General features: G+C 40.5%; 1 protein-coding gene across 3 annotated transcripts in view; it reads left to right on the top strand.

Moving 5' to 3' along the window:
• WDR48 (WD repeat domain 48) overlaps nt 1-22,806 on the top strand; it is a 52,943-nt gene that overhangs the window by 20,236 nt on the left and 9,901 nt on the right. For all 3 annotated transcript variants that reach the window (XM_059390519.1, XM_059390518.1, XM_059390517.1), the window contains 12 exons: nt 1,369-1,447; nt 2,246-2,328; nt 2,444-2,573; nt 4,830-4,918; nt 5,309-5,410; nt 10,790-11,014; nt 12,706-12,780; nt 13,891-13,993; nt 14,995-15,092; nt 19,193-19,300; nt 19,849-19,945; nt 22,315-22,410. In XM_059390519.1, the coding sequence (XP_059246502.1) occupies nt 1,369-1,447; nt 2,246-2,328; nt 2,444-2,573; nt 4,830-4,918; nt 5,309-5,410; nt 10,790-11,014; nt 12,706-12,780; nt 13,891-13,993; nt 14,995-15,092; nt 19,193-19,300; nt 19,849-19,945; nt 22,315-22,410 (1,285 nt within the window). The remainder of the gene's footprint in view (nt 1-1,368; nt 1,448-2,245; nt 2,329-2,443; nt 2,574-4,829; nt 4,919-5,308; nt 5,411-10,789; nt 11,015-12,705; nt 12,781-13,890; nt 13,994-14,994; nt 15,093-19,192; nt 19,301-19,848; nt 19,946-22,314; nt 22,411-22,806) is intronic.

Raw genomic sequence — 22,806 nt, 5'->3', positions numbered from 1 at the left:
GGGAGGGTATGTGCTTTGGTGAGTGCTGTGATGTGTGTAAACCTGGCGATTCACAGACCTGTACCCCTGTACCTGTGATGTGTGTAAACCTGGCGATTCACAGACCTGTACCTGTACCCCTGGCGATTCACAGACCTGTATTATAAAAATACATGTTTATAAAAAAATAAAAAATTAAAAAAAAAAAAAGAAAGAAACTAAGAATACTGTGGCTTTGAAATACTTGTTCGAACTCATGTTTGAATTGGAATATCACTTTCCTGGAAATTGATAGTATTTCAAATACATTAAGGAAAATAGTCGCAAGAACTTAAGCCTCAGAGAATCTAGCAAGCTACCTGTCCTGCCCTTAGAAATCTTTTTTCCAGTCTTCATTTCATGATAAGCCTATGTAGCATCATTTCTCAAATAAATCTGTAGAGAGCTGTTCTTTTCACCCTTGAAGAGTCTTGAACTTGCCTGTGTTTGGTATAGGATGTAACTAAATGCTTTAAAAGGCCTCTCCTGGTATTTAAGCCAAGAGAGAAGAATGGAAGAATCTCAAGTTACTGAATTGAAACAGTGGCACAGGTAATACTCCTTTAACTTTGGGCTTCTGGTTCTTCTCTGAACTGCTATAGATATCATGAGGAAAACATTTAATTCGGAAGGTAAAAACCTTCGTAGGAGTTTAAGAGCGAAAATATTCATCTCCCTCTACAGTCAGGCTGGGCTTCTCAATATTCTTGTCGGCCGCCTGATCGTTTCTGGGTCTGCTCTGAGCCATTGCCACCCCCAATCCAAATCCCTCCAGCCTGAAGATCTGCTCACATGCTATCCTTCCTAGGAAACCCCTGCCTGCAGCACTCTGTGTCATATGCAGTGTCTCACCCAGATCTTGTTGTTTTTGCTAACTTAAGGCGTAAGAATCAAGCATTTGTTTTAGAAACCTAGGCTTTCTTCAGTAATGAAATTTCTGAAACAAAACCTCAGTTTACGTCTGTTACATGGAAGCACCAAATGTTTGATGAAATTCTACCCTGAGGGCACCTGAGTGGCTTAGTCAGTTAAACATGGGGACTGTTTGATTTGGGCTCAGATCATGATCTCAGGGTTGTGAGATCAAGCCCTGCACTGGGCTCTGCACTATGCAATGGAGCCTGCTTAAGACTCTCTCTCTGCCCTTCCCCATCTGCTCAGCTCAGTGTGCATTCTCTCTCTTAAGTAAATTCATTCATTCATTCTACTCTGAATTCACTTGTCAGTTTTAAGACCTGAGAGCAATGTGTCACATTAATTGAAGAAAGTAAACATACATATAAATTGTAATATATTTCATCCTCTAAAGTAAACTAATGATTTTCTTAACAATTTTTCTTTTAATTTTAGCAAGATCCATATATAGCATCTATGGAACACCATACTGATTGGGTAAACGACATTGTACTTTGTTGTAATGGGAAAACATGTAAGTACTTCTTCAGATTATTGGGCTTCTAGAAGTTTTTTATTCAATTTGATATGCTTTTCATTTTTTTTGTACTTTTTAATTGAAATTTGACATATATACAGAAAAGCACACACACCTTGAGAACCCAGCTTCGTAAGTTTATGGGTGAACACCCATGTCTACATACAGATTACCAGAAGCTCCCTTGGACTGTCCTTTTAATCACTCCCTTATGCCCAAAGCTAACTGCTTTCCTGTCTTCTGAGCACTGTAGATTAATTTTTCCTGCATTTGGATTATATATAAATAGACTGATAGCAATATGTATTCTTTTAGCCTTATTAATGTGTCTTTTGTTCATGTTATGGTACAATCCATTTCTTGGTTTTGCAGTCTGTGTTAGAGAAATTTTTCTCAATCAGATTAGTTGCTCCTTCAAGTGGAACATTAAAAAAAGGTTTCCCTGCCTCATTTAAAAAATATTTGAGGGGGACTGGGTGGTTAAGCATCTGCCGTCAGCTCAGGTCATGATCCCAGGGTCCTGGGATTAAGCCCCGTGTCAGGATCCCCGCTCAGCAGAAAGTCTGCTTCTCCCTCTGTCCCTCCCCCTGTTCGTGCTCTCTGTCTCTCTCAAATAAAAACAAAATCTTAATAAATAAATAAGTAAATATTTGAGACAAAATACAGTAGGTTCTAGGAGGAGCTTTTTGGTGTGTGTGTGTGTACATTGGTTTCCAAGTATGTTGCATTATTTTAAGTCTTTAAAATGGTGAAAAGTCTTACTACTCAGGTTTGTTTATTCTTTGCCTCTTCTAGTAATATCTGCTTCTTCTGATACGACAGTGAAAGTGTGGAATGCACATAAGGGATTTTGCATGTCAACACTAAGGACACATAAGGTAAAACAACAAATGTAATTTTCAGTGTCTCTCGTATAATACTGAGATCTCACTACTTTATGTGGCTCCTTTCCTTACTGATCTAGTAGATCATTGTATGTGTGTTCTGTTACAGGATTATGTAAAGGCCTTAGCATATGCCAAGGATAAAGAACTGGTAGCTTCGGCTGGGTTGGACAGACAAATATTCCTTTGGGATGTGAATACTTTAACAGCACTGACTGCCTCAAATAACACTGTCACAAGTAAGGTGTTTGAAAAAAATTTCTTGAATTCAAGTTGACATAAAGAATGGTTTATGAAACGTCTTTGATAGGTTTGCATCGAGACAGTGGTTCATATTTTGAGAATACTTCTACCTACAGTGTTCTAACCCCCAAGAGTATGTTTGAACAACAACAAGCTAATTCCTCACTACAGTCTAAAAATGGTAACTTCTTCAGGTGTAACCTGGTTATTTTTGTTACAAGTGCATGTCCTGGCTCCCTAGGTAAAGTGTAGGTTCCTGCAGGGCAAAGGAATCTGTCTTATCGTCACTTTGTACCTCGCACAGCATTGCCTGACCCAAAGCTGCAGTCTCAGCAGATACTGTTGATAGAGGTGGTGATTACTTGACAAAGTAGGCAGTTTCTGACTCTTAGAAGTATCACTCTGTCTTTTGAGCCCTTGAGTTGATGGAGTTGATGGCTAAGGTGAAGAACAGGCCTCCAGTACCGATTTTAGGGGACCCTTTCAGAGCCACTCTACACATTCCAGCCGATTTCAGAAGAGTTCAGAGGGGTTGGGTGCCTCCGGAGGCAATTCACAGACATTCAGAGCTGTTTTTTTTTTTTTTTTAAAGATTTTATTTATTCATTTGACAGAGAGATCACAAGTAGGCAGAGAGAGAGAGGAGGAAGCAGGCTCCCCGCTGAGCAGAGAGCCCGACGTGGGACTCGATCCCAGGACCTTGAGATCATGACCTGAGCCAAAGGCAGTGGCTTAACCCACTGAGCCACCCAGGCGCCCCCAGAGCTGGTTAATAATAGCATGGGTTTCTCATCAGCTAAGAAGAGATCTCAGATTACCAGATCAGACCCAAACAAGTCTAGATTTGAAACTCATCCTCACAGCTGGCTCAACCTACTAGAGTCCTCTAGGCCAGGTGGCAGAATGGACACTTAGGAGCACCTTATTGGCTAACCCTGGCCTGGAAAGTCTGTGTTCAGGATCTGAGCTATCGAGATCCCTACATATAGGTCCAATTTGTTGTGGCTGTGGAATTCTTACACTGACATAGCTAAAACAGTTGTAAGATAATCTAGGATGTGCCAGGAAGGGCATGTTAAGAGACTGATGTTTATAATTTCTTGAATATTGTTCTGCCCTTTTCCCCAGGAAATATGCAAAACTGTAAACACTACCCTCCCTTTGTTCTCCTTGATTTTTCACCAGTGCATCAGTGTAGTGATTCAGCACCTGGTCCCTGCTGGGGACTGTCATGACAGATCATTTAGTTTTCTCTAGATGGAGGGTCTGCCTCAAAGAGACAGTGACAAGAGGGAACGAAGCAAAAGAAGTCGGAATTGTCCCAATGTCAGAGACCAGGAGTAACAGATTCTGCAGTAGATACATCTTGCTTAGAATTGTTTAGAGAGATTACCACACAGGTTGATTTATGATAGAAATCTGAGAGCTAACATTTATTGAATACTTACTACACTAATTTTCTAAATATGTGCTTATATTAACTACTTCACTCTTAAGTCCTCAGTATGTTTATTTACTTCTTATTGAAAATTAGGATCAAATTGTATAGACAATTTATATGCAACTTTTTTCACCTCAGTAAAACTTAGATCTGAATCAAAGACTGTGAGCATGATTCTTGCTACACATTGCCTAATGTCCTTCCAAGAGTTGTACCAAACAAGTTGTACTTACCCCACAACTAATGTATGAGAGTACCATTGTACTATTTTTGAGAACTGTTAGCTCATTGAAAATCTAAATTGGTAGGTGAAAATAATGTTTTTTGTTTTGATTTGTGTTTCCTTGAAAATTATGAGTTTGGACATATTTTTTTCATATTTATCAGCATATGTGTATCTATGAAAATACATAGATACTTAAATAAATAAAATACTTACGTCGATAGTTTTTAAATAGCAGTGCAATTTAGTTTGGCAAATAATTATTGAGCACCATACTCAAATCTAGAAATGATGTAAATTTTGATAAAAGTCTTGTTTAGAATGACCTCCATCATAGCTAGATTTCTTTTCCTTAGAGCACTCGCAAAGATAAGATTTTCTTTTTTTTTTATTATTTATTTTCTCACCATAGCACATATTCTTCCCGACGTCCATCGCCCAACCACCCCATCCTCCAGTAACCCCTCCAGTAACCCTCAGTTAAGATTTAAGATTTTCTAAACCAAATAATTAAACTTAAAATTTTTGCTGACTAGCTGCCGAACAGCTGATGATTTTGTTAACATTTGCTTCGTTTATCCCTAATAGCTTCTTCTTTAAGTGGGAACAAAGATTCCATTTATAGCCTGGCAATGAATCAACTGGGAACAATCATTGTGTCAGGGTCCACTGAGAAGGTAAGGGGGAGCTTAACCGGGTATATTTTAACACTGGAAAACAAAGACACCAAAATAATTTGATCTGTGTAATTACTAAATATATAGACCATGGTTTTGCCTGGTGGGTGCTAAAGGAAGGGTTTTATTTGAACAAACAAGAATGTAACTATATAATTACTGTCGTGTGTGGTGATGGGGGCAGGGTGGATGAGTGAGGGAGGCCTATTTGTGTTTTGACATTAGAAAAGCTTCCTCCTACTTGAGAAGACGGGGCCTCAGCCAGTGTCTTTGGAGACCAATATTTCCTTCTCAGAATGTAAAGGTTGTCATTTGACTTCTAAATCATTTATCATTGAAATTTGTTCATGGATATACACAGGTTGTATGATATTTTGTTCAAATACACAGGTTTTAAGGGTATGGGATCCAAGAACGTGTGCAAAACTAATGAAGCTGAAAGGACACACCGACAATGTCAAAGCATTGCTGTTGAACAGAGATGGCACACAGGTACGTACATACACGTTTACCTAAGGACTTTGTCCAGAATTCCGGGCACCAGAAATGTCCCACTTTCTTGCCTAGGTTGATCTCAACCCAAAGCCACACATAAACTTTTAAAACCTTAAAATACTCAATTGTATATAATAGTAATCCACATTTTGAAATTACTCTGTTTGCATCACTTCTTTTTTTTTTTTTTTTTTTTTTTTAAAGATTTTATTTATTTATTTGACAGAGAGAGATCACAAGCAGATAGAGAGGCAGGCAGAGAGAGAGGAGGAAGCAGGCTCCCCGCTGAGCAGACAGCCCGATGCGGGACTCGATCCCAGGACCCTGAGATCATGACCTGAGCCGAAGGCAGCGGCTTAACCCACTGAGCCACCCAGGCGCCCTGTTTGCATCACTTCTAAATAAAGGCCAAACAAAAAGTTCTCCCGGGGGCGAGAGAACTGTGGTATACTTTTAAAACCTTAAAATAATCAATTGTATATAATAGTAATCCACATTTTGAAATTACTCTGTTTGCATCACTTCTAAATAAAGGCCAAACAAAAAGTTCTCCCGGGGGCGCCTGGGTGGCTCAGTGGGTTAAGCCGCTGCCTTTGGCTCAGATCATGATCTCAGGGTCCTGGGATCGAGTCCCACATCCGGCTCTCTGCTCAGCAGAGAGCCTGCTTCCCTCTCTCTCTCTGCCTGCCTCTCTGTGTACTTGTGATCTCTCTCTGTCAAATAAATAAAATCTTAAAAAAAAAAATTCCCTCAGAATAATACTTACATCAACAAGTATATGCAGTTATGATGTATAAAGGACAAAACAATTTAAAATGTTACTTTGTATAAAGCAAAAGGAAGTTTTGGTATTGAATGCTTTGTGCTAGTGAATTAAGGAAAGATTTGCTGATGGTGGGTCTGACTTTGGGCAAATCCTGTCATTTGACTGTAGATACAGTGTATAAGTTTAGTCACCTGTCGTAATACTTAAGAGTCAGCACTTCAAAGGAAAACATCTTGGTAATTTTTGAATATGTACTGATACTCTAGTATTTTGTTAGGTGTGTAATTCTGTTTGTTCTGTAGCAGTGGGAAAATGATCTTTCATCGATGTAGATGATAAAAACAAAAACTGAGCACCATTTTCAGTTAAGACCTAACACTACCCTATACCTCTGCCTCCCCCAGCCATTTTTTCTCATGGGCCAGGGAGAAGCCCAGAGCTAACTGGGATTGATTGTGAGCAGATTAGGAAAGGGAGAGTAGGGAGGTGGCATGATGAGAGGTGCCATCACTTTTGTGGAAATTACATCATAGGAGCTGCCTCACACATGGACTAGAGAAACCTTTGTCTCCAGAGGTGAGAGAGAGGTTTGGAAAACTAGCCCAAACCAGGAACTCATCTTCAGAACCAGGCAAAGATAGGCTTGAAGGTGCCCATGGAGGTCTTTGGAGATGCAGAAGGATCTAGATGTTAATGTACTTTTTGGTGTGGCCTAGAGGAGAAAATTTCATGTTACTTGTCCTTAGTTTACTCATCTGCAAAGTAGGGACCATAACATTTGTTTGTATGGTTGTGAGAAGATTACAAATAGTAAATATATTCTTGTCTATAGGCCATGGCATTTTCTAGCATTGTTGAGTTCCTTTCCAGCCCCATTTTCTTAAGAATCTAAGAAGCCGGGGCACCTGGTGGCTCAGTGGGTTAAGCCACTGCCTTCGGCTCGGGTCATGATCTCAGGGTTCTGGGATCAAGTCCCGCATTGGGCTCTCTGCTCGTCAGGGAGCCTGCTTCCTCCTCTCTCTCTCTCTGCCTGCCTCTCTGCCTACTTGTGATCTCTCTCTCTCTCTGTCAAATAAATAAATAAATAAATCTTTAAAAAAAAAAAAAAAAAAGAATCTAAGAAGCCCAGATGGGTCAGCTCCTCACTGTTTGCAGTGTAGCTGTTGGGCTACACCTGAGATGGCTGCCCCTGCCTTGTTCTGTGAGGTTCGTTCAGGGTTTGACTGTGTCTTGTGGTCTTCATGGGACTGAAATGGGACTGTGGGCAAGATGGTTTTCAGTAGGAGGCTAATGGGCTCGGCAGACTTTCTAAAGCTCCTCCTGCTGCTATACTCCTTGCCTTGTTTCCTATCTATATAGTCATGAATGTGCTTTTTAGGTAGCACGTATGGTTACAGATGCACTTCATGTGAAGTAAGCTCCACTTACTGTAAGCAGACCATTGGAAATGCTGCCCTTGAGTGGTAGAGCACATAATTATGCAGATACCAGCCTCCTTGAGTTCCTCCTCCATCCATTTTCCTTCTTGGCAGTAGAGGTGAAATATAAACTTAACCACCAACTACACATCACACTTAGGGAATTGATCAACAAAATAGCAATAACAACTACTTGTTCAAGTCAAAGGAGAAGAAAGAATCCTTTGACTACTGATTCTCAAACTCTTGTAATATATGAGAGAGATAGATAGTTGCAGGACAAGAGCACGTACTGCATCCCACAGAGTTGCCCTGCAAGTTTCTAATGAAGGATCTCTGGTGGCATCAGGAGTCGAGAACTTGTGATAAGATATGCATAATAGGCCAGTGAATCCCATCGACATCCCCATTTGTTCTGTTGTTTATTTAGCAAATCTTACTATTTGAGGACTGTCGCCACTATAGTTGTTTTGAATAGTGCCAATATTATTGGGCTGAGCCACCTGACATTTCAGCCCTTGTACTTGCTAAGGCAGTTGCTTAAGAAACTGGGACAGTCTTCTGTCTTGGTTTGAGTCAGTGGCATTCTTCTGTGTCCCTCACAGAAGAATGATAGGTTCTTGATAGGTTCAATGATAGGTTTTCCTATCATTGAAGTTTTGCCAAACCTGGCTTAAAGTCTAGGGGTGTTTAAGCGTCAAGCCACTCCTTCCCCCAGCTTACCTTATGCACTTTGTTGCTGACTGTTGACAGTTACAATTGCATATGCATTCCAGAAACACTTGTGTTGGTCAGCAGCAGCCTGGCCTCAGTATACTGGTTCCCCCTCGTTTCTGTTGGTAAAAGCACAAAAACCTGATCAGGGCTGTAGACTCTGCCCCTAGGTCTAATGTAGTAGAACCATTCAGGTCCTTCTGTCCTAGTCCCAAGAATTACTTTCTAGTGACAGGGTCTTCACATTTATCCAGTGAAAGAGTGGAGGTTGTGGGAAATGTATGATGATTACTCTAGCTCCTACAAGGTAGCAGGCACTAGAATTCCTATAAAATAGGCATATCCTTCAACTATACTACCAAATGCTGCAAAGAAGTTGGCCAGCATTGTACTTTTATTTTTTTTAATTTTATTTATTTATTTGACAGAGAAAGAGACAGTGAGAGAGAAAACACAAGCAGGGGGAGTGGGAGAGGGAGAAGTGGGCTCCCTGCTGAGCAGAGAGCCTGATGTGGGGCTCAGTCCCAGGACCCTGGAATCATGACCTGAGCTGAAGGCAGATGGTTAACGACTGAGCCACCCAGGCGCCTCAAGCATTGTACTTTAAAAGTAATTGTTGTCTCCTTAGGGGGCCTACTTTTTAGTGGTCTTAGATTACAGTTGCCATCAGAGATTATTTTGTGTTCAGTATCAGAGTTGATACAGCTCTGTTCCCTCATCTGCTTTTAGCTGTACGTTTAGGTTTGGGATTTACCTCTTCCCTACTACAAGTTGCCTGGGCTACTAGGACTTAGCTTTCCTTATCCTAAAGTTGTCAGACCTTACTCTCTGGAGATACATAGCCTAGATCTGAGTGATTAAAGCTACACCAACAAGGGCATCTGGGTGGTGCAATTTTTAAGGATCTGCCTTTGGTTCAGGTCATGATCCCAAAGTCCTGGGGTCGAGCCCTGCATCCAGTCCTGCATCACACCCTACATCTAGCCCAGCATCAGGCTCCCTACTTGGCAAGAAGCCTGCTTCTTCCTCTCCTACTACACCTGCTTGTGTTTCCTCTCACTGTCTTTCTGTCAAATAAATATATAAATAAATTTTTAAAAATAAATAAAGCTACACTAACAGCTTTGCCACCTCAGAGTAGCAGTTCTTCTTGGATGGGGGAGCCCCTCCTTGGCCTCTCTCCATCAGATTGCATGGGTCCTCCCACAGGTATGTCAGAGGTCTGCTTGTAACTTCCTCCAGACAGTTTCCTTGTTGGTTAGGCTCTTGGTTGCCTTGTCAACCAATTGGAGTAAGGAATTAAACCACTGATGCCCCTGGCAGTTTATGGGGGAGCTTCCTAGTGGGTGTTCATATAATTAAACATGTCCAGAGTTCTAAAGGCCCCTTCCTGTCACAGGGCACGCCAATAAATCCTAATATTCTTGAAGTCCTCATCTATTCAGACACTTTTTAAGTCTCTAAGCCCACAACTATCTTTTCTTCTTTGAAGCTCTTTGCCTTCTTAATTTCTTACACCAGCACCAGCAGTTGCTTTTTCTTGACACCATTTTTTTCCCCCAAAGAAGCAAGTTTTTATTCTCTTTTGCAAATCACCACAGTAACTGATAGTGAACCCCAGGCATGCGAAATATGAATGTGGTGTGGCCAGTTCAGCCTCTTTCTATCAGAGTCACAGTGTGCTCAGCCCTACTTTATGTGCCAGCATCTTCTATGTAGTTGATGCTCCTGAGCCTTCAGAAAGTGTCAGAATTGCTGTTGTTAACTCTGAATGCTGAAGGTCCATATTTTATATTAATGTTGAACTTGAGGCTCAGATGGGAAGTATGCAAGATCACAAAGAGTGAGTGATAAGCCTGAAACTAGATTTTGCTTCTTATTAATGGAATTAGTGACTCTTATTAATGGAATGTCAAGAGACCTTATTAATGGAATTAATGATTCTTATTAATGGAATATCAGAGACCTGGCAGGCCATTAGGAATCCATTGCCATGAGGGAGAGGTGAGACAGAAGTGTGACCTAGGGCTCCAAAAGGCCTTTTAGCGTAGTGCAAAGGTTGTCAACCTTAGTGTACCAGAATGACCTGGAAAGCTATCAAAACACATATTGATAGACCCTGCCAGAGTTTTTGCTTCATCAGGTTTAGAATCTGCCTCATTAGCTTTGGAATCAGACCAGGTATCTGCATTTTTAAAAAGTTCCCTGGGGATGCTGATTCTGCATGTGGCCAGGTAGGAGAGGACAGAGGCAGTTTTGCTCAAAAAGTTTCCTCTGCTTTAGCATGCACTGTTGCCTTTGGTCATTTCAGCCTGTGGTGCATGCTTATCAGAGGTCTTCATCAGAGGCAGAAATACGGGTTGTTAGATGTGGGTGTTTGACACTATAGAGTCAAGAGAGGCACCAACTGCAGAGCACAGCAAAGCAGGAACTTTTCTGGTTGGAACTTATTCTAACTTCAACTTTCTTCGTTTTCAGTGCCTTTCCGGCAGTTCTGATGGGACCATTCGCCTTTGGTCCCTTGGCCAGCAGAGATGTATAGCAACGTATCGAGTCCATGATGAAGGTGTTTGGGCTCTGCAAGTCAATGATGCCTTCACACATGTGTATTCTGGAGGAAGGGACAGAAAAATTTACTGTACAGACCTAAGAAACCCTGACATTCGGCTACTAATTTGTGAAGAAAAAGCACCAGTTCTCAAGGTATATCCCATATTTTAGTTGAGTGGTTAAGATTGTTACATGTACTAGCAATCTGGCAAAATCTGTATGAAAACATGAATCAGCTGTGGATTTGTAAAAACAAGTATTTTAATTTTCGTTAGTCACTTACAGAAGAAATTGTGACTTCTTCTGTACCTCAGTGACATGTAGCTGTCCCACTGGCGAATCCTAGTGCGATTGGCCCACATTGCTCCTGAGCTCAGTTGGCCTTCCTAACCTGTCCTTAGTGGAGGGATGTGACAAGTTCAGGTATCTATGAGCAGATAATAGGAAAGCACAAGTATGTCCACTGCCCAAGAAGGAGGATGTGGAAGAGTTGCTCCAGAAGAGAGAACAAGCCAGTTCATACTTCAAACCGTGACTGCCTCAAAGTAGTCCTGATTGCCAATCAGTCAGGGTGAAAGGGTACTCCAGAAGCCGTCCACATTGACACCTGCTGAAAGTGATGCCTGGACTGCAAAATGGTCTTGTCATCGTATGACAAGTTGCTCAGTTTCCCTGATAATCTCAGAACTACACGTTAAAACCATAGTAAAGAGATTTCCAGATTTAAAATGGAGGTGTAAGGACAGCACTACTTCCTTCTCACAGAAGTCATCCAAAAACAAGAAAAGCAAGAAACAGAACTGCGGATACCCATGGAACTGAAAGACCCCTGAAACTCAGACCACAGTATAAAAGGAAGGGCTGAAAAAAGGAATAGAGATCGAATGAGACCATTGAGGCGGTGCTTGTGGCCTAGGAGCGCACACATCCTGGCCGAGTATAGCTCTTCAACATAGGTGTCGCCCCTGGAGGACAAAACCAGTAATCTAGGGAAGCAGGGGAGTTGATGCTGAAATCAAGAGCCTGTGCAGGAAGCAGGCTGCTGGGGCCAACAACAGGGAGAAGAGACACTGCATGTGAGTCCTGCAGCTGCCAGGATCTCTTGGCTGTGGAGAAAAAGGTGCAAAAACTTAGTGGTGCCATAACTGTGTGTTAGAAGAAATATCACTTTGAAATAAAGAGGATTCCTACTTGCTAGGAGTCTACCTATCCCACTACTCCCAACCTTCAATTCCTGGCACAAGAAGAATAGTGGATGACTGACCATAGAGTGATTTCATGTGCATGCTGTCTATATGCATGGGTGTAGGGACATATTTCTGTGTGTTCTATTTTAAAAATACAGAAGGTACACAGTACAGAGATATACTATTCTTAGGTGAGGGAGGTGAATTATGTGGGTACTTGTCACTTTTGCTATGTTGGGATTTTTTTTGCTACAAACATTTTCAAAGAGAAAAGGAGACCTACTTCCTTGTTACTAAAAAAAAAAAAAAATACAAAATACAAGAGTAACAAAAACAAAATTATGGTAAGTCACCCTTTGACAGTACCTATTTGGATCCCCTAATTATTTAATTTAAAATTATGCTGAAACTTTCAGCCACTGTTTTTGGTGAAAAGTCACCCCTATTATATTTGTAAAGGCCATTTTTCCTTTAGCAGAGACACTCCCTCATTATTCTGTGCAACCCTAGCTTTTACCGCCTGCCAAGGTGTAGTCAGCATACAGTCAGCATACAAACATGGAATGAAGGAGTTGATGTTTAATAATAGGTAGCTAGTCCCGGCAGCTCCGGAGAGTCTGCATTCCACAGAGTGGTGTTTTTGTGCTTTGTTTTCAGATGGAGCTTGATAGATCAGCTGATCCCCCTCCCGCAATCTGGGTTGCCACGACTAAGTCTACAGTAAATAAATGGGTAAGGGAACCGCTGTATCCCTGACAGAGGTTTGTAAACATGTGGTTTGTTATCGCAGACCTGCCAGATACCAGTAGTAAATGCTCAAGATGAACCTGACTCTCGACATGCTTTTGAACAGTGCAAAAATCTGAAAGCCTCTGTGAGTGCTCTGAAGGATTGTACTAAAATTAAGATAACAGTCCAAATGAAGCTTCTGACTTCTTTGTCAGGAGCCAAGATAGACATTTGGTGTGCCTAGAGTAGGCACTGTTGCCTGATAAAACCAGTAAATGTTAGTACAACATCTGAGCTCACAAAAGTGCCTTTGAAAACAGGCAGCCCAGGTTCAGGTTTTCCCCACTATCTGAAAGTTCGCTTCCCACCATTATGATTACCCATTGTCTCTAACCAGAAGAAATCAGAAGAGAATTTTTGCTTTTATAAAATGGTGATTGCTTCTTTGTCTTTACACTGTCTTGGCTTATAAAAGACTTCATACAAGTGCTTAACTTTTGGATAGCAGGGAATACCATACCAACATGGCAGGGACACTGTTAGGTTTCTGTTCTTCCAAATGTAAGAGAAAATAGAAAAATTGTGCTTTCAAATTCATTCCTTTTTTCCTCATAGCATGAAGAGCAGGGATAGAAATAGAGGATAACCAAAGAAGTCATTATTTAAAGTGCTTTTAATTCTTAAATATTCATTAAAGAAGACTTAAGTTTTCTTGCTTACTCAACTATATATGGATAACAAAAGAGAGACTATATGTTCCCATTTGTTTCTGTTTATACACCAATCAAGTGGCCTTTCTCAGCTTTCTCAGTACTTGTAAAAAATGTTATATATCTTGTCTAAATTTCATTGTCCCAGTGTGAGATCAATATAACTTTACCTGGAAGAATGCCTACTTTTCCTTCCAAAAAGATAGTATTAATATTCCCATCTTAATCCTTGGTTTGTTTCTTGAAGTTGTGGTAGATAATTACACTTTATGATTAAGTATTTTTTGGTTGATGTTACTGTTTTGGTTTTTCTCATTTGTCCTTTGTTTTTCTTGCCACTTTTAACAGATTGGCAAAGCTTAGAAAGCATAAAATGATTAAAAAATGAATTTTGTTCCTTTAGACCTTGAAGGGAATTCATAATTTTAGAGCCTCTGGAGATTATGACAATGACTGTACAAATCCTATAACACCACTTTGTACGCAGCCTGACCAGGTTATTAAAGGTGAGTAAGGAAGGTGGAAGGTATTATATCTTTTACCGAGGCTAATTATAGTTATTAAGAGATTGACAAAAATAAAGGAGGCAACCTTCCTTTCAGTGTAATTCTGATGTCAATAGAAGATACAGTGTATTGGTTTATTTTTAATAGAAGAAAAATATTCTTTAAATGCTAGTGACTTTAAAAAGCAGACTTCTTGAGGTAAACTTTTTGCCCAGCATCAGAATAGTTGTGGTCTGTGGCGGGCTAAGAACCACTTTGTAAAATATAGAGGGTTGAATGTTATCTTTTGGCACAAGTCAGATCTGGTCCCCGACTTCTCTGTGCTTCAGCTGGAAGTGGCACCTCTGACTTGAAACACCCGAGTGAGGAGTAGAACGCTGAACAGGTGTTCATCACAGTTCTGTGTCCATGCTGATTCCTCAAGAATCACATGTGCATTCAGGAGGCAGAGTTAGAGATGGGACTGATCTAGACATCTGCTGTTATCACTTGAACTTTTCCCAGTGGTTAAAACTGTTTGCCCTTAACAGTTTTCCACTGGAAGCCCCTCGAAGGAGGGAGTTTTTTTATCTATAATCTGTTTTTTAAAATCAGACAGTTTGGGGGGCACCTGGGTGGCTCAGTGGGTTAAGCCTCTGCCTTCGGCTCAGGTCATGGTCTCAGGGTCCTGGGATTGAGCCCTGCATCAGGCTCTCTGCTCAGCAGGGAGCCTGCTTCTCCCTCTCTCTCTGCCTGTTGCTCTGCCTACTTGTGATCTGGCTCTCTCTGACAAATAAATAAATAAAATCTTTAAAAAAAAATAAAATAAAACCAGACAATTTTTCTTAGGTTCACCTTAAACAGCCATATATATATGTAAAACTGTATGTGTATCTTTTGACTCTCCTTCTCCTTTGTGGTAGATTGTATGATTTCTTTTGTTACATGCCAATGAGTAATTACTGCCATATGGTGAATTTAAATGGAATTATTTTCCTAATTGTGTGGGTTTTTTCCTTTAGGGGGTGCGAGTATTATTCAGTGTCACATTCTTAATGACAAGAGACATATATTAACCAAAGATACCAATAATAATGTGGCATATTGGGATGTATTGAAGGTGAGTAACTTTTTGTATTAAATATAGATAATTGGGTCATATATCCCCTTTATTTTTTGTTATAAAATATATATATATGAAATAACCAAAGTAATAAGTACAAAATTAAGATTAGACTGCAATAATACTTTTTTTGGAGGGTGGATACTTTTTTATACAAATAATTAGATGAGACCATAGTTTATCTTTTTTTTTTTTTTTTTTTTTTTTGAGGCCATGGTTTATCTTAAAAGCACCTAAAATTTTGGTGGAACCATTTCTGCTGTGTTATTTGCTGCCTTACCTTAAAGTAAATATATCACATTTCCTCATCCTTGACATTATTGACATTTTGGGCCAAGTAAGTCTTTGTTGAAGGGGCCAGGATAGAGTGGGATCTGTCCTGTGCATGATAGGGTGCTTAGCACCACCCTCAGCTGCTACCCAGCAGGTGCCAGTAACCACCTTCCCTTCCACTGCAGCTTCAGTTGTGATAGCCAAAACTCTCTCCAGATATTGCTAAATGTTTAGGGGGAGGAAGGAAGAAGCAGCATACAAAATCACCCCAGGATGAGAATCCTTACAGTGCACAAAACAAGTTTAGCCATTTCTTAGGGTTTATAGACATCACTGTGAGTGTAAGTTACAACTCTGGGTCATGTTACGCTGACCTGTGGGATAGTTAGATGTTTTAAGCCATTCAGCCACATTCTAAATAGCACTAAAGAATTTATAGGCAGGGCGCCTGGGTGGCTCATTCAGTTAAGAATCTGCTTTGGGGGGTGCCTGGGTGGCTCAGTGGGTTAAGGCCTCTGCTTTCGGCTCAGGTCATGATCCCAGCGTCCTGGGATCGAGCCCCACATTGGGCTCTCTGCTCTCTGCTCAGCAGGGAGCCTGCTTCCCCCTCTCTCTCTCTCTGCCTGCCTCTCTGCCTACTTGTGATCTCTCTCTGTCAAAAAAATAAATAAAATCTTAAAAAAAAAAAAAAAAGAATCTGCTTTGGGCTTAGGTCATGCTCCCAGGGTTCACATCAGGCTCACTGCTCAGTGGGGAGCCTGCTTCTCTCTCTCTTCCCTGCTCATGCTCTTTCTCGATCTCTCTCTCTCAAATAAAATCTTTTTTAAAAATTTATAGGTAAGTTGAAGAGTTTGCTTTTCTTGGTGGTGATAGTATATTTGTTGTATATATTATGTATTATTTCCTGAATTGAATGAATATTGTGTGCAGAGAGCTGTGTTGAGAGTCAGATAACAGAAAGTCTGTACCGTGATCCCCTCTGATAGGGACAGAGGTAGGGAAATGGGAAACCTTACAGATAAAAAGACGAAATTACAGGGTAGTTTATGGACAGGGGCAATTACTTACAAGTAGAGAAATCAGGCGAGCGTCTTCGTGGTGGAGAAATCATTTGAAGAATGTCTTAAAGAACTCCAGCAGATGACTAATGGTAAGGCATTTTAGGAAGAGGAAGTGAGTGACAAAGGCACAGGAGGGAAGGTGGTGCTCATTCAGTGACTTTGACTTTTGTGTAATTGGAGACTAGAGGGAATGTTGGGGGGAAGCAGTAGGGGTGTAGGGGTGGAAGGTGCCATTCAAGTAATTTCCCAGAGAGTCTTGAATACAGGCCCCATGGTTGGCCTTCTTTGCTGTTCCCTAAAGAATCTAAATCTAAGATTGTACTGGAGCGGGAAGAATCCCATGCCCAGAGCAACAGTGGTCTGTGCGATGGAGAAGAAGCTGGGAGGCCGTGTCTTCAGCATAATGACTTGGGGATCTAAAGGAAGAGACAGATGTTGGATACATGATAAGGAAGAATTGAAAAGCTCTGAGGTTTTGGTTAGGCTCCTGGTTAGAAGAAATGTCTGGATCTAAAGAATATAAAATAAACAGCTTGCTTTCTGAGAAGAAGGGACTGTCTGAATAGAAACCTTGGCCTGCCTGACACTTTCCCTCCCCATGGGCATGGGTATGGGAAGTCACATAATGAAGCAGTTGCCTGGTGAGCATGGTTGCAGAGTAAGAGCATAGTTGAGTGGAAAATGAAATTGCAGCAAACCCCAAAGTCCAACTGGTTTTTCTTAGGATAGAGATACACTTCTCGGGACCAAAGACTCATGTTTGTTTCAGAGAGGGGTCCTGTGGAGACTGGGAGGGTCCAGAGCAGTCCTGAGGACCTGGTCAGCAGGAACTTAGCTACTCTCCCACTGACGCGGCCTTCGTTCTGGTCTGTGGCTGGACTTCTCATGCTGCCCAGCACCTGACCTGATGCTCTCCAGAACATAACAGAATCTAACTGGGCCAAGCTGCTCTTTCATGGTGGGCTGACTGATTTTCTGCCTGTGGATCTGATGTTCTTTCTCTCGGGCAGATTAGCCAAAGCCTTGGTAGAGTCCTGCTGTCTGGGAGGTAGCTCTGCTTAGATGGGGCACTGACCTGGCATGTTCCATAATTGGCATTTTTTGTGTCTCCAGCAGCTTTCAGTACCCAGACACTAGGCCCTGAAGTGTCAAGATCAAGTGACTGGGAGTGATGGACATGACATTAAACAGAAGTAGGGAGTCGGGAGTATTTAGGAATATAGGCTCAGAGTGAGAGAGTTGCATTCTAATCTTGGTTCTGCTAGCTACTAGCCAAATGATCTCTGGAACATGCTGAACCTCTCTATACCTCTATCTTTATTCCTATAATGTGGGTGGCACCTATTTCTTGGTGAGGTTAAGGAGATGTTCGAGAAGTAGTTATCATAGTGCCTGGAGCATAATAGTTAAGAGGCTGTTACACTGATGCAGGTGAGAGATCAGATATTTATGTGGACTAGGATGGAAAAAAACAGAATCATGAGGAAGGTATCGAGACCTGTGGATAAGGGGGAGCTTGAATAAAAGGGTGTATAAACAAAGAAGCAGAGTGAGTCCCAGGTTCCTGGGTCAGATAGTTTGGTAAGTGGAAGTTATGGGCTGGGGGAGGTGATGTAAGAGGGAAAATGGATTGTTGGGAAAGGGAGAACACGATGAACAAGACAGTGAGTTTGAATTTATGTGAATATCTAGATAGATAGGTCCTCACACACCAGTAAAAGAGCTGGGCCGGAGAGACAGGCTCAGCAGTCAGCAGCTGATAGATTATAACTGAAGCAATGGGAACATCAGAGTTTCCAAGGGATATATCAGTACTGAAGAGAGAAGAAACCAGCCATCACCCTTTAGGGAACTGTTAGAAAAGAGAAAACCACAGAGGTATATAATAAAAGGGGGTTGGAAAACCAAGAGCCAATGAATGGCAGGTCAAGAACTAAGCAAGCATTTCCTGAAAGGTCTTGTGCTAGCTGACCTACAGAGAGTTTATGTCCAGTTTGGAATGTAATGTGCCTGGGATTTAACCAGTAGGAAGGATGGTGTTGGGGCAGAGGGGTGGGCGGACAGCAGTCTTGAGGGAGTCCTTAGAGCCCTGATAGAGTGGATTGTGGAGTGATTGGGAGGTAGTGGAGCAATCGTGGATGAAATTTGACTTTGGGGAGGTGGGCAGGAAGAGGATAGAGGGATGGGAGGGTCAAGCAAAGGTTTGTTTTGGTGTTTTCAGGTATTTTTGAGATGGGAGTAATGGGAGTATGTTTGCTGCTTACAGGGAGAAGCTGGGAGAGATATGAGAGGGTAGATTCCCCAAGAAGTGGGGATCTGGAGCACAGCAACAAGGGGCACTTTTTCCCTCACAGTGGGAAGAATAGTAGTACCGAGTTAAGGGGATTTTGTCAAGGCTTCTCTAATTTGGAGGAGTGGAGGTTTGTCCTGTGCTGAGGCACAGTGAGGGAGATGACAAGGCCAAACAGGAGGAGGGTAAGATTTAACCGGGATGTCGTGGGGAACTGATTTTGGAAACAGAAGAAACCCCAGGTGGCAGCAGTGATGAGGCTGCAGACCATACGTTTATGGTGGGAATATTGGCAAGGATTTGAGAGGCCAGCATGCCCTGTGTATTATCCATGTGGATGTGGATGTTGTCCAGGATGTTTTTAGACTCTATTTTTTTTTAGACAGGTGTGGAAATGTGTAAAATTTGGAATACCTAAGTCAGAATCGTTCAACACTTAATATTGATAATTATTATACTTTTTTGCTGTGTAGGCATGTAAAGTTGAAGACCTGGGCAAAGTGGATTTTGAAGATGAAATTAAGAAAAGATTTAAGATGGTATATGTGCCAAATTGGTTCTCAGTAGACTTAAAAACAGGGGTAAGTTAGCAGCTGATATTTGTACAATTGGGAATAGTTGAAAGTTTCTGATACAGCTAAAAAGAAGGTTTATTAGTTACAGAGTTGTATGTGTTTAAGTGTGGAGACAGTAAATTTCTCATGTTAATACTTACAAAATGCTGGGGCGCCTGGGTGGCTCAGTGGGTTAAAGCCTCTGCCTTCAGCTCGGGTCATGATCTCAGGGTCCTGGGATCGAGCCCCACATCGGGCTTTCTGCTCAGCGGGGAGCCTGCTTCCTCCTCTCTCTCTCTGCCTGCCTCTCTGCCTACTTGTGATCTCTCTCTGTCAAATAAATAAATAAATAAAATCTTTGAAAAAAAAAAATACTTATAAAATGCAGTTTAAAAATGCCTTTTGGTATCTCAGTAAATTAAATTGTAGTTGGAGTGAATCACATGAAACATTTTCATTCTAAATCTGTGGCTTAGCTCCTTAGTCAAATAGTACAGATAAATAGGGCCTTAGAGGCTTATTTGGAAAATGTATTGGAATGGAATGCCACTTACAGTTTTTTTTTTTTTTGACAGATGTTGACTATTACTTTGGATGAGAGTGATTGTTTTGCTGCTTGGGTTTCTGCAAAAGATGCTGGCTTCAGCAGCCCTGATGGGTCAGATCCAAAATGTGAGTTTAAGTGTTCTTTCTTCCTTTCCTCCTTTCAAAAGAGAAGGTGGATCTGTGCTGAGTTGGGTTTTCTTTTTGTTGTTTCGATTTGTTTTTTGCTATCTGCTCTTTTATTTTTTTAACAATATTTGAGGTTTTTTAAAATCATATTCTCTCTTGAAAATGGAAAATACTGTTCCATTTTAAATGTTTTGTGGGGTCTTGATTTTTCTCACAATCTGTGGTTTAGCTTTAACAATTAAACACTCAACACACTCTCTACCCTTAAACCTTTCTGGAAATCTGATAGGGTAGGAAAAATGAAGCTGGGAAACAATTCTGTTGTTTTCCTTTTTTTTTTTTTTTTTTAATTGAGATATAATTGACATAACATTAGGTTCAGTTTCACATGTACAACATGATTCAGTATTTGTATATACTACAAAATGACCACAAGTCCAGTTAATACTCATCATCACAGTACAAAATCACACATTTTTCCCCTTGTAATGAGAACTTTAGAGATCTACTCTTAACCACTTTGAAATATGTGTTACAGTATTATTAACTGTAGTCACCATGTTGTACACTGTACCCCTGTGACTTTATTCATGTTATAACTAGATGTTTGTACCTTTTGACTCTGTCCACTTCCCTACCCCCTGCCTCCGGCAATCACCAATCTATTCTCTGTATCTATGAGTTTGGGTTTTGGTTTTGGGTTTTTTTTTTTTAAGATTCGACATTTAAGTGAAATCGTATGCTATTTGTCTTCCTCTCTCTAACTTATTCCACATAGCCTTCAGTGTCCACATAAGTTATTGCAAATAGCAGGATTTTGTTCTTTTTTATGGATGAATAACATTCCATTGTACATACATATCACGTTTTTTCTTTATACATTCATCCATTGGTGAACATTGGTTGTTTCCGTATCTTGGCTATTGTAAATGCAGCTGCAGTGAACATGGGAGGTCCATATATCTTTTCAAGTTAGTGTTTTCATTTCTTTGGATAAATACCCAGAAATGGAATTGCTAGGTAATATGGCAGTTCTATTTTTAAGCTTTTTGAGGAACCCTTGTACTTTTTTCCACAGTGGCTGCACCAATTTACATTTTCACCACCAGTGCACGAGGGTTCCCTTTTCTCCACATTTTCTTGAACGCTTGTTATATTTATCTTTTTGATAATAGCTGTTCTAGCATGTGAGGTGTAGCTTGTGGTTTTGATTTGCATTTACCTGATAGTGACATGAGCATTTTTTCATATACTTTTTGGCCATCTGTATGTCTTCTTTGGAAAAATGTCTATTCAGATATTCTACCCATTTTTTTTATAATATTATATTTATTTATTTTTTTAAAGATTTATATATTAGAGAGAATGAGCAGTGGGGAGGGGCAAAGAGAGAAGAGAGAGAAGCAAACTCCCTGCTGAGCAGGAAGTGTGATGCAGGGCTCCATCCCACAACCTGAGCTGAAGGCAGATGCTTAACCGACTGAGCCACCCACGCACCCCTGGAAGATTTTATTTTTAAATAATGTCTGCATTCAACATGGGGCTCAAACTCAAAATTCTAAAATGAAGTCGCATGTTCCACTGACTGAGCGAGCTAGGCGCCCCTTTCTGCCCGTTTTTTCATTGCATTGCTTGTTTTTTTGCTGTTGAGTTGTCTTATGAAGTCCTTATATATTTAGGATATTAACCCCTTATCAGATACATGATTTGCAAATATTTTCTCCTATTCCATAAGTTGTCTTTTCATTTTGTTGATGTTTCTTTTGCTGTGCAGGAGCTTTTTATTTTGATGTAGTCCTACTAACTGACTTTTGCTTTAGGTGTCAGATCCAAACAGTCACCAAGCTCAAAGAATTTATTTGCCTATATTTTCTTCTAGAAGTTTAATGGTTTCAGGTCTGACATTCAAGTGTTTAATCTATTTTGAGTTAATTTTTGTGTATTGTGAGAAGAGACTCGTGAGAGTCAATTATTTTTTGTTGATTATATCTTTGATTGGTATTCTTCTACGAATGTAGCATGTAGACATACCTGATATATATAAATATAATTTTAATGACTCTATATGGAAATAGTTTCTTTAAGAGTGTAATTCCTGTTTTTATTTGTTCATTTTTAATGAATGTCTATATCTGAACAACCAGATAGAATGTCTATTTGCTCCATGTTACTACTTCTTAAAACATTCTAAGATAAATTTTAATAGATGCAAAATCTTTCAAGTCTTGCTTTTAAACACCATTGGCATTGGGTTTAGAATTTAATATCAGAATATGTGGAAATATAATTTTTATTCCTTTCCCTCTGTTTTTAGGCTAAAACTAATAAATGTTTTTCATTTCTTTTCATCTTAATTAACTCTTTTGCAGTGAACTTAGGAGGACTTTTACTCCAGGCACTGCTAGAATATTGGCCTAGAACACATGTGAATCCAATGGATGAAGAAGAAAATGAAGTAAACCATGGTTCGTGTTTTTGTATCAGGATAATTGATTTAAAATTACTCAGAAGTTTAGGATACTTGGAGTGTTTGTTATTCCAGGAATGTTTAAGAAACTTTAAAAAGCATTTTTTAAGTCATAACATAATAAATAACTCGGGATGTGCCCAGTTTATCCCCCTCCTTTCCACATATCAAAGAGCAGTCTTAACTGAGATTCCAAGAGCACTTTCACTCAGTGATGCTGCTCAGGAGGGGTTAAAAAATCCCTACATATTCAAATGACCTTTGCCCTTAATAGCAAGCAGCTTGGCAGCCTTCTTCCAAAGGTATTTCTGAGAGTAGCTGTGGGCCTGGGGGACTTAACCTCCAGAAACAGCTAATGAGCTGCATCGAAAGCCGTTTCGGTCCTTATCTTGTC

Source organism: Mustela nigripes, chromosome 2 (genome assembly GCF_022355385.1).
Source record: "Mustela nigripes isolate SB6536 chromosome 2, MUSNIG.SB6536, whole genome shotgun sequence".
Taxonomy (NCBI): domain Eukaryota; kingdom Metazoa; phylum Chordata; class Mammalia; order Carnivora; family Mustelidae; genus Mustela; species Mustela nigripes.
Note: the sequence above shows the minus strand (reverse complement) of the source record. Positions and strands in the feature narration are given on the sequence as shown.